Raw genomic sequence first — 12,391 nt, 5'->3', positions numbered from 1 at the left:
TTCGTACCGTTAAATCCTTCTACCTTGATCTGTATTTGCTCCTTCGTACCGTTAAATCCTTCTACCTTGACCTGTATTTACCCCTTCGTACCGTTAAGCAATTTTGCCTTGATCTGTATTTGCTCCTTCGTACCGATAAATCTTTCTGCCTTGATCTGTATTTGCTCCTTTGTACCGATAAATCCTTGTGCCTTGATCTGAATTTGCTCTTACTTACCATTGAAATCCTTTTGCCTTGATCAGAAAATAGTGCAATAAGGCTTAAGCGACCCTTATAGTGCAATATGGCTTAAGCGACCCTTAACTCAATGAAAAATACTCCACTAAACTATGAAATTATGCATCACATAATAGAATCATATACATATTTTAATGTATGTAAGTTTTAGCTTCTTTCGTTGAATACATTTTGGACAGTGAATAAATTTTTTCATGTTGGCCGACTCAAAATTGGGCCCAAAATAAAAGTGCTCCGATCCGGCTGAAATTTGGCATGCGGCCGTAAATGGGAGTGTACAATAGAAATCTGCAATCAAAATTTCGATTTTGACATTTTCCAAGATGGCCGCCATCCACGTGAATTTTCTGCCCTTTGACGTCATTTTTCTCCCAGAAGACGGGCGGGTGGGTAAAAATCATGTAAGGTAGTTAGGGTCGGATAGGTTTGGTGAGTATTAGAAAGTACCGTAGTCTTCGGAAAGTGCTGCGCATCAGGTGGAACCCCAGCAGCCCGGCCACAGTATGCGTCGTGGCTTAAAGTGTCCAAACAAATGTTCATCCACATCCTAGACAGTTCCTACCAAGAGTGAGAAAAATTCGAAAAACAAAATGGCCGCCATACAAACTTCCGGGGCCGGTAACTCGGAAAGTATTAGAAATAGGTAGATAGTGTTCAAACTAATATAGTAGAGGGCGATAGGAGCCAACTGGCAGTCGGAAGTTATTTTTTCAAAATGGCCGATTCAAGATGGCGGCCCGAAATAAAAGTCCTTCGATCCGGCTGAAATTTGACATCCGATCCTATATAGAGGCTCTTAGTATGTACCTGTGGACGAAATTTGGATTCCGCTATTTTCCAAGATGGCCGCCGTACAAGTGAATTTTCGGTTTTATGACCAGCATATTTCTCTCAGAAGAAGAGCGGGTGTATAAGAGTGATGTATGCGAATAATGGTTGGGCGAATTTGGTGTGTATCAGAAAGTATCAAAGCCTTCGAAATGTCCTCCGCATCAAGGACCCCAGCTGCACGGGCGAAGTATACATCTATTGACCCCCACCGCCCTCTATGACATTTGGTCGAGGACCCCCCGCCTATCTCCAATACTCGCCGAGCTATAGGGCTCTGAAATTTGTATGGCGGCCATCTTGTTTATTCCAATTTTGAATTTTTTTCACTTCCGGTAGAAACTGACCAAGATGGCGGCCATTTTTAGTTTGACGACCTTGCCGGTAGGTGCTATACTTTAGCCGCGCCTCAGTGGTAATCGAGCTATGTAGAGCATAACCAGAAGGAGCGCGTTGCGCCGGGCCGCTAAAGCGGCCCGCGAGGGCTTTTTTGGAACTTGTGACTGATCGGGAGTTGGACTTCATATTTCAGTAGAGAATCCTCTTTGGTTGAGTTTGGATGGGAGGCAGCAGGGTTATTGACTGCTCCAGTTTAGTTACATGTAGGGGTAATTGGTATGTTTTCGTCACGTAGTATCCTTAAATATCTCTGAACAAACCAGTCGTATATCACTGACAGCTGCGAAGATTCAGTAAAGTCAATTTTGTATGGCGGCCATCTTGAATTCACCATATTGAAAAAATCCGGTAGAACCTCCTTGACAAGTTTTATCTGAAAGCCATATCCCCATCTCTAACGCTTTGGCCGGGCCGTTTATCAAGAAAACCAGGTCGACTTGGATGTTGCATGTTGCACTGGGGCCGCTTGAGAGCAATGTGTGAGGCTTATGACTTTAAATGTAAGAAAGACTTCGTCGATTGGTTGGTGATTGCTTTACTTTCATTGGCGATTTTTTTCGTCAGGTATATTTGAGTGGGAGGGACCCAGGTATTTGGTACAATAGCGTCAAATCGTATCCTTATATACTTCAGAAGAAACTACTCATATATCATCAATAGTTACGAAGATTGAGTAAAGTTATTTTTTTATGGAATCCATCTTGAATCAGCCATTTCGAAAAAATATTTCAACAGTCTGTTGGCCCCTACCGCCCTCTACGATATTAGTTTGAACATAACTTACCTATCTCTAATAGTTACGGAGATATAGTCCCCCAATTTATATGGCGGCCGTTTTGTGAATTGTGTTTTTTTATATTCCCGGTAGAAACTACTCAGAGTGTGGAGCAACATTTGTTTGGAGACCTAAAGAAAGCTAAGACGCATTCTTCGCCCGTGCAGCTAGGTGCAGCCCTACCTGATGCGGAGCACTTTTCGAAGGTTTTGGTACTTTCTAATACTTAGAAAATTCACCCAACCATTATTACAATATGTAAATATACACCCAACGAATAATGGAAGAAGAGAAGGTGTATAAACACCCTCTCTTCCATGGCTCCCAAACATGGAAAAATATAAAATTTCAGCCGGATTAAAGCACTTTTTTGTCGGCCCGCCATCTTGAACCGGCCATTTTGAAAAAATAATTTTGACGGCCAGTTAGATACTGTCGCCCTCTACGATATTAGTTTGAAACACAATCTACAATAGTTTCCGAGGTAAAGGCCCCCGAAATTTGTATGGCCGCCATTTTGTTTTTCGAATTTTGAATTTTTTTCACTCCTTGTAGAAACTGCCCAGGGTGTGGATGAACATTTGTTTGGAGACTTTGAGCCAAGACGTATACTTCCACCACTATCCACCTCATGCACTCGAGCACTTTCCGAAGATTACGGTACCTTCTGATACTCACCAAATCCATTCGACCATAATTCCCCTACATCATCTTTACCCGTTTTCAGGGAGAAAAATGACGCGAAAGCACAGAAAATTCACATGTATGGCGGCCATCTTGGAAAATGGCGGGAATCAAAATTTCGACCACATATTCCTATTGTAAGACCCTATACACGGCCGCATGCCAAATTTGAGCCGGATCGGACCACCTTTTTTTGGGGCCCCATTTTGAGTCGGCCACTTTGTAAAAATTTTTCCCACCTGATGTAGTCGACTTTTCGAAGATTTCAATACCGATTTGAATACCGATCGGAATCTTGTTACAGAACTGTACTGAGGACAATTCTGCCTGTAATGAATTTGAGACTTTGTGAAGGTGACTGTCAAGAACAGCTAGTTTATTTTTATTTCTTGCATTAATATTATGTCTGTCACTATTTTGTTATAAAAAAAATAATATTTTTCTTAACACAAATAACACTTTCATAAATGAACTGTGACGTACAGAACAAATTATCAAATGCAAACTCGTTTTTATCTTTTCTTTTTTTTACAAATATATTTATTATTTTTAGGTTTAGTGCTTGTATTCTTCTTTTTGTTCAATGTATAATTTAAACTATCCGAAGATTCAATTCTTGAATGCGGATCTTTCGTTCTTGTAATTATTAAGGCAATATCTGAGTCAATGCATTTAGTACATTTTATATCGTTTTTAACTGACCTCTTTTTAATCGGAGGAAGATCTCTTAAGCATCTGACATCATATCTGCTGGAAATTTTCGTATTAGTTGCCCCATCTCGAGTACGTACATAAATCGAACAAGGTGCGTGAAATGAATCGTAAGATTCACAAGAATAATGCGTTTTTTCAGATCGACAAGGTGACTCCGAGGCAATGGTTTGTTTTATCTGTTCTATTCCTAGAACTCCTGCGAGACTCTTTGCTAATATTTCCGCAAAGCTATGTTCGGTTGATACAGTTGGCACGGTTGTTACGTCTAGTTCAGTGGTTACAGTTGATACCGCAGGTTTATCTGATTTACATGGGTTGGAAGTTGTGACAAACTTTCCGTCATCATCGTTGATCACAAACTTTCTTACATCGTCATTGACTTTACTCTCATCGACTTTATTATAAGAGACTAATTTCTGATCTTCGTTTGGTGTACGACATGGATATTTCTCACTCCAAGTTTGGATTAATTTCTGATCTTCGTGTGGTCTACGACATGGATATTTCTCACTCCAAGTTTTTTTATCGTAACATTTATTATGAGACAAACCTGGAGTATCGTTGACTTGACTTTTTCCATCAAAACTATAGGTAAAAGACGGTGATACTTCTGCTGTAACGGAACTATTGCAGTTTGGTAATATTAAAGCTCCCGTTTGTTTCTCTTTTCGACCACAAAGCTGACAATCTGCAGATATTTCAGTTTCCTCTACTATATTTGACGGAATAAAACCACTCAATGCCATTAAACATTTTTTACAAATAAATATTTTTCGTTTGAATTCTTCCGATTCGGCTTTAATTTGTTTCAGGTCAATCGTAGAATCGACTTCACTTTCCTCTTGCTTGTTCACAAAAACATTATCCTCTCTTTGTATTGAATTACGTTCCTTGGATGGAAGTTTAGATATTTCGGATACTTGAGTTGTGGTTGATACTTCCTTGTAAACACTATGTAGTTCTAATTTATCCGGCCGGCCTTTTTCTTTGATTCTTTTAATTTTACTTTTTAAATGGCTTTGCGTAGAAAATTCAGATTCAGGTAAAATAACTGAATTTTTGTCCTTTTCACTTTGTACCGCCTTTCGTTTTTCGGTTAGTTTTTCTTTGTCCGCTGTAAATACATCATTTAACGTCATTTCTACTTTGCTGTCGCCTGATATCACCGCATGTTCTTTGGTGATTCTCTCCGACTTAGAAGTAACATCACTATCTGTTGAAGTTTTATCAGGATGAAATGCTCGCAATTCTTTCTGTGAAGTTGGTTCAGGTGCTATTTTTGTAGAAATCTGCTGACCAACTATTCCAGTAGCATCACATAGTGTACCACATTGTTCTATATATTCTTTAACTGACAAGTTGTCATCTTTTGACTTATGTTCTATTTTAGTAATGCTATCTTCTCTGCTGTGTTTTTCTTGGTTCACACTGACTTTAGTGTTTGATCTAATTCTATTCAGTATTTCTTGTAATATTTGTCCTTCTCTTTCTAACTCTTTTAATGCGTTGGATTCAATTTCTTCAATATTGTTGACTTTCAGTTTAAGCGGATTTTTACTGTCATGTGTATCGACCTGCGTTTCCTTTAAGTATATTCCATATTTATCGTAAATTTTCTTACAAAATTTACCAAAATCTTTTTGACTAGGTTTTTTACCCGTGTTTGATATAACTTTGTCAAATTCTTCTCTAATCTTTATTTTCAGTTCGAAGTTTTGTGCTATTTCTTTCATATGTAATTGTCCGCATTTAATATCTGTGTTGGTTGCTTTATTCTTAAACGTTATTCCATTGATTGATGCAGATTCTGTTACAATATTGTTTTTCATATCGACATTCTTACTGTGTATTGTAACAATAGAAGATGCTTTGGAAACTTGGTCTATGATTTCTATCCGGGTTTCTTTTTGAACTTCTTTAGGACGTTCTTTGACAGTGCGATTAAAGTTAATATCATTAGAGACATTTTCATAATTTGCATTCTTTGCCTTTACGCTTACAATTTTATCAGATATTGATGTTTTCAATTGAGGATTAACCATCGGTGCAGTAGCGTTCGTTCTTTTTGACTTAAATATTCTTGAAAATAATGACATATCTGAAAATTTATTCGAAACTTCGTCCGAAATCTTCGACTGGACTTCTTTCTCGCTTTCTTTAAAATGTCCCTTGACTGGACGATTTCGCTTGATATCAGGATGGACATTCGAGACACTCGAACTAACTTCATTGCTTGCATTCTCTGCATTTGAGCTCACTACTTTACTAGAAATGGACGTTTTTAATTTTAGTTCAGCCATTGGTTCACTGGTGTGGATTTTTTCTGACTTACTTTTCTTTGAACTAGACGCTCTATTCATCTGTTTTTCCTTATTGGTAAGGAAATTAAGATTATCTTCAATAAATTCGTTAGTCACGTCTTTGAACAACGAATTAAAATATTTGTCGTCGAATTTTGTATCATCTTCATCTGACGCATACAAAGCACTTTTACCAATATTGCTATTATTTAAAGTTGAGCTGTGTTCAGTGATCTTTTTCTCTTCTGTTACTGACCCATCTGGATTACGATAAGTTCGTATTTTGACAGATTTTTCATATTTCTGTGTAACCGGTTTTAACGAGTTGGGTCTCTTAGTGGAGCTTGAAGAATCGTTAGATGTAGTTTCTGTATCTACGTGATAGATACAAGGTGTCCTCAAAACAAAAGAAATCTCCGGCTTTATCGCGTCATTTACTGTTGTATATTGTGAAAAAGATTCATTAAATTTACTTACTGGATTTTTAACCGCATCTATATTTTTAGGCATTTTGTATGGTACTTCTAGTTTTATTTCATCATATGGCAGGCGTTGAAACATTTCATACGGTTCTGATGTATGTTTCAGGAACACTGATGTTCGTAATTGTCTTGAAGTTCCGTTTTCAATTTTTGATGTATATAGAGCTGATTCTAACGGCACATCTACAAAAGAAATTGCAAGCTCTTCTAAATCTTGTTCTTCTGATTCAAACAATACTGATTGAGTTTCCGTGGACGTATCTACTATTGGAATATTGTCGTTGAAAATATCTTCATCATATACGATTAATTGTTCTTCCTTAGATCCCGCTGGCGAATGCATCTTACTACTTTGAGCAGATGGTAAATACAGTTGTGAACGTGTCTCTTTATATTTGAGGAGTTTTTGAAAATAGCACGTACTGACAAAGGGCTTATCACTTTCACAGGTATAGAAGCGAGATTTCTTCGCACAGCTGGAAACAGGTATTTGTTTGAAATATTTGTTAATATCTCGATACTATTCAAATTGATTTGACCATTTGGTGCTACCAATTGTTTCATACTTGCCAAGCGTAAGCCATGTGATCTTAAATTGAGCTTTAAAACTTCTTCAGTAGGTATTCGTATCCAAGAATCCTAGAACTTGAGTACCATCACTTCTACACGTAACTACTTGTTTTCCTTGTTTTCGTTATTTGTCCTTTGTCAAAGCTCTGGCACAGACGGTGCATAGCGGTAATGGTCTATCGTTCAGTTCCTGGAACACTTTAAGACAACAATGACACATTATAATTGTAGTAGCTATTTTAAATGTTTCCCTCAGCAGCATAAGACCTTTAAAATCTGAAATTGTCTTCTATTTCTTTCTTCTATATTGACTTTTTGGTACAACGAGACTAATATTTTGCTTTTCCGAAAACCAAGTTGTTTTGGTGGATATTTGTGTCCTTGACAAGTATTTTTCCAAGCCGCTGAGTACTCACCCTCACCAATAAAGATAATTAATAATTTGATTTATTACAATGTCATGTGGACATATAATTTTACCAGTAATATTTAAAAAAACCTGAAATAATACACAATGTACTTATATTTTAAACGTATATTCACGTTATTACTTGTTTACAGATTATTCAAAAGAATTTAGAATTTTAATAAAAGAGCCTCCTTTTGGTTTAGTCAATGCTTAAAAATTTTCATACTTTACTTAAATTAATTTTTTTGTAAGCAACATTTTCATCTTTAGACAAACTAGAATATGAAGTGCAACGCTTCTTCAAACATTCCGTGGCCGTAAAGATGAACATTGATTTTGCTTTCCTTAATTCTTTAAATGTATTACTGTGATCGTTCATGAAGTACCCGACCGTTTTGGATTTATTAGGCCCTTTGTGTTCAGTAGAGCACTCACTTGAATCTGCGGAAGTGTAAGGCTGGTCTGTGAAACTATGAACTTCGATACTTTTGATTGTACATACATCGTCATCTTCCACGTCTTCAGGCATAACATTTACAGAAGGATCGTACCTTGATTCTGTAAACACTACAACGTCAGATTGTTCTTTCATCTCACCAGTATCATCTCTGTACCTTTTCTTCGTAATTATTTTTTTTACTCGAGTCTCGTGCAATCCCAGTCCTTCACACACATAGTTTTCAGGGATCTTTACAATTTGTTGCGAAGGCATTGCGTTTATGATTATATCACATTTACAAGATTGTTCGCAAACAGTACCCGGTTTTGTGTTACATAGAGGGCATGTTTTTATATTTTTTTCTGATGAATCTATCTTCAAATGTTTTGACGGAGGCGCAGATGACACAGTAGGCACAACACATTCCGGTAATATTATATCACATTTACAAGCTTGTTCGCAAACAGCATCCGGTTTTGTTTTACATAAAGAGCAAGTTTTTATATTTTTTTCCGATGAATCTGTCTTCAAACATTTTGACGTAGGCGCAGATGAAACAGTAGGCACAACACATTCCGGTAATATTGTGCGTTTGTTTAAATCACATTGACTATCTTTTTGGCAAGCACTATCTTTTTCCAATGAATCCGATGTTAATTCATTTTGTTTCATTGTAGTAATTACTTGTAACATGTTATTTAAAAGTTTCTCAAAAGTATTTATCATTTGTTGTTGATTGGTTGGTAAAGCCTTACTAGAACTAGCTTCTGCCCAACGTACGGCTAATTTATTTTGAATTTTTCGACAATATTTCATAATATTTTCTACGGTATTACAATTAATACCGCTCAAATTTGCTGCTTTACAATGTTTTGTAGTTTTTTCAGACTGTATACTTTCTTCAAGTTTAAGTTGAAAATCATGACAAGCATCTACAAAATTTTCTAAACTCCTTGAAGCTGCTGCACCGTCTTGCATGATATTTCGTGTCATTGTCTCAACATCAGATAGTTGCTTTTTTAAATATTCTGTTAAATTTTTTTCGTTCGTCATTTTTTTTTCACATAACTGCCTTATTCGGTCTAAATATTCTTACAAGATTCAAAAAATTCATTTGCTTTAATCGTGAAAACTCCTTCCCCTTCAAAGGATTCTATTATGTTACTTATGTAAGTCATGTGCTCATTTAGATTTTCCAACTGGTTTTCTAAAGTATTTGATTGATGTTCTCTTCACTCCAATTTTGTGTAATCCTAGTCCATGACACGCCTTATTTATATCACATTGAACATCTTTTTGGCAAGCAACATCCTTGATACATTCATCTAAGTCGAGTACTGGCCCCTTTTTATTTTTAGGACTTATTCCTTCAATTGTTTTCAATGAATCTGACAATAGTTCTTTTTGTTTCATTTTAGTAATTATGACCTTACATGTCATTAAAACCTTTTTCAAAACTATTTATCATTCGTTGTTGATTGCTTGCCTTACTAGAACTAGAACTTGTCAAATTAGATTCCAATTTATTTCGAAATTCTTGACAGTATACCGTAATACTGTCTTCACTTTTACAATGAAAACCGGTTAACTTAATGCTTCACAGTGTTCAGTACTTATTTCAGGTAGTTTTATAATAGAAAACTTTTTGAAACTACTTTTTCCTTCACGTTCCGCTCGGAAATCATGACAAGCATTTAGAAAATTTTCTAAACTCCTTGAAGTTGCACTTTGTTGCCCTTGTGTACCAATTTTTGAGACGTTGCCTCAACATCAGATAGTTGCTTTTTTCATTGATCTATATTGACATTAACTTTTTTCTTCATCATTATGTATTTTCTTAACAAAACTGTCAAATTTGGTTTCATATAACAAGATTGAAGAAAATAATTTGTTTCAACCGTGAAAAGTCCATGCCTTTTAAAGGATTTTATTATGTTACCTATATTATTTACGTGCTCATTTAAATTTTTCAACCGGTCATCATCATTGAACTCTTGCCCTGTTAGTAGATTTATTTTGCCTTTAATTTTTTCAGTTACACAGAGCACATTTTCAATTACTTCACGCAACTTTTTTATTTGCGGATCAGGCGATGATAATAGACCAAAAAGCTCCACCAATGTCGTTCTTAACTCCTTACAATATTCAGCCACCTTCTAATTGTTCTTTGGTTGTATTACCTGGTCCTGGTTTGTAAGTGTCTTTGCAAGGTCGTGCGCCATTTTTTTTGTGAAATAACAAAAATATATCTCGTATGTCAAACGTTTCGGAATCAATATTTTTTTAGATATGATTCAATATATTAAGATAAAATCGCTGCATAGATAAGTAATCTTGTTTCTCCTCGGCTGGATATTTGTATATTGTGTAAAAAATGTTTAAATTAATTCAAAAATTCTTTGAATATAGCTTTGGTTCTTTATTTATTCAAAACTGTTCTATACTTGCAACATCTTCTAATTCAGAATATATAATATAATATCCTGAGATATTTATTACTCGTTTTTACTAATCACTCCGCTATTGCTTACGTCAACACGATTTATATTTTAAATCTGGCTTCACCATTACGTCTTTGTATAAACTTAAATGCGATGAACTTTTAAAATTAAAATGAGTATCCTCGCTCATCAAACTCAGCAACTTTGTGTCTGATTCATTCATCGAGTTATCGTATCCTGTTGGAGATTTAGGAATTACTCTTTTCCTACTTTTGAATTGATCCAGTATATTTTCAATTTTTCTACTCAAGGTTTTGAATTCATCAACTGCATCCTTGTTAATATCAAAATCACTGCTGCATACTATATTTGGTATAGAAACACAATATCTTGCTATAGGAGAACACATAGCGGAACTAGAATACAGGATTTCTGAACGTGAAAACAATTTACGAAACCGTGTCATTTCATTTGGTACCCCATATTCTACTTGTTTACCATCGTGGTACAGTCCTGACCTATGTGACGTATTAGAGTTTCGGTAAGCAAATCTTCCTTTACAACCCATTTGGTCAGGATTATTGGAATGCGGCAAAGGTATCTTGGTTTCTCTTCTAATTTTGATCACCTTCGTATCTTCGGTAATTGAACCATCTGAATGTACTTTTCTAAGAACTGTTGTTATAACTTCAATTTCTGTTTCATATATTCCTTCCATGTCATAATCTTCTTCTTCTTCTTCTGCACCTTGCTGTAATGGTGACGCAGATGCATGGCGTGAGCATGGCGGGGATATTAGAAACGACTTCCTTTTCTGTTTATCTTCTGGGCTACCATACTGATTTAAATATATAAATTGACACTTAGGACATAAATTATCGTACCAGCAGGAACAAAATCTGGGCATTTCATAAAATCGCCGGTATTCCGTTTGTTTTTAGCTTTCAGCGATTTAGCTCGCAAATCTTCCTCATATTTATCTTTTTCTTGTAACTGACTGTGTAATTGTATCGCTTGTTTTACAAAGCTGTTTGTGTCTTCTAGCAAATGTCGTTCGTTTAAGTCATTTGTAGCTGCGATAATATCTGCAACTTGTTTCTTGAATTCATTTAGTTGTGCCATTGTAGTATCATCTATTGCTTCTGGAGCTACAGGTATGAATGAAACATCTCTGGATGGTGCTCTTCAAGGACTGTAATCTAGACAATCTGGTGCATATTCGGTTGGCTCAATTTTACTTTCCTCCACACAAAATCTTAGGTTTCTCTACCTTAATTCTACGTTTCTTTTTCAATTGAATAATCTTCTTCGTCCTAAAGAACTCTTCTCTCGCCTTTTTTTCGATTTCGCTTAAGATATATGCGATCGATGGCAACAGCCTGGGTATAACTATTTTTTCTAATACGTTCATTTTCCTGCCGACAATCATTAAAAATCACATTTTCATGTTTTTTTAAGCTGCCGACGTTTTGCGCTTATAAGGACTGCACGGATTTGAACAGTACATTATGGAAAATATAATATTTATACTTTTAGTAGTGTAAATAAACCTTTCACTCTGTGCGTGCGTGCGTGCGTGGTTGCGTGCATGCCTGAGTGTCGAGTATGATAAATTAAAATAAATTCTGCAGAATCTAATTTATTTTACCTTCTTTTTTACATTAGTCTTCGTTATTTTTCTTGCACCAGTTTACGAGTATGACTTCCTCGCTGACAATGAACTCTAAGAGCATTTATAAAAGTAAAAAATAAAAGTCATATTATAAAATAGGATAACAAACACAGTGGTAGGTGAAATTGTCTAATTTATTTGTTCAATCCCATACTTTATGATAATTTATTTAAAGTCAGAGCATTTAAAATAGAAGAAATTTTCTGGCTTCAAAAGATTAAAAATAAATAGTAGCATGGAAAAAGTGATTTAACATGCAAAAAAACAGGACCCGTCCAGTCCTTAGAAACACGGAAGGGTGAGTTCATCGGCAGCTTGGTTTAACCACAAAACGTTGTCTAAACTTTAACACTCTTTATTTACAAATAACAGCTATAATAATGCTGAAGAACGGCACCACAGGCATGCTTTTTCACGTGTATGAAAAAACACACAAGCCT

At 35.8% G+C, this 12,391-nt stretch overlaps 1 protein-coding gene across 1 annotated transcript in view; it reads right to left on the bottom strand.

Annotated features, from left to right (window-relative positions):
• Positions 1-12,391, bottom strand: part of LOC113227530 — a 40,187-nt gene that overhangs the window by 435 nt on the left and 27,361 nt on the right. The window contains exons 4-5 of the mRNA XM_026460468.1: positions 6,991-7,188; positions 3,902-6,896 (exon numbers count right to left, since the gene is read on the bottom strand). Coding sequence (XP_026316253.1) covers positions 3,902-6,896; positions 6,991-7,004 — 3,009 coding nt within the window. The 5' untranslated portion in view covers positions 7,005-7,188. The remainder of the gene's footprint in view (positions 1-3,901; positions 6,897-6,990; positions 7,189-12,391) is intronic.

Source organism: Hyposmocoma kahamanoa, unplaced genomic scaffold (genome assembly GCF_003589595.1).
Source record: "Hyposmocoma kahamanoa isolate Upper Pololo Valley unplaced genomic scaffold, ASM358959v1 211, whole genome shotgun sequence".
NCBI lineage: Eukaryota > Metazoa > Arthropoda > Insecta > Lepidoptera > Cosmopterigidae > Hyposmocoma > Hyposmocoma kahamanoa.
Note: the sequence above shows the minus strand (reverse complement) of the source record. Positions and strands in the feature narration are given on the sequence as shown.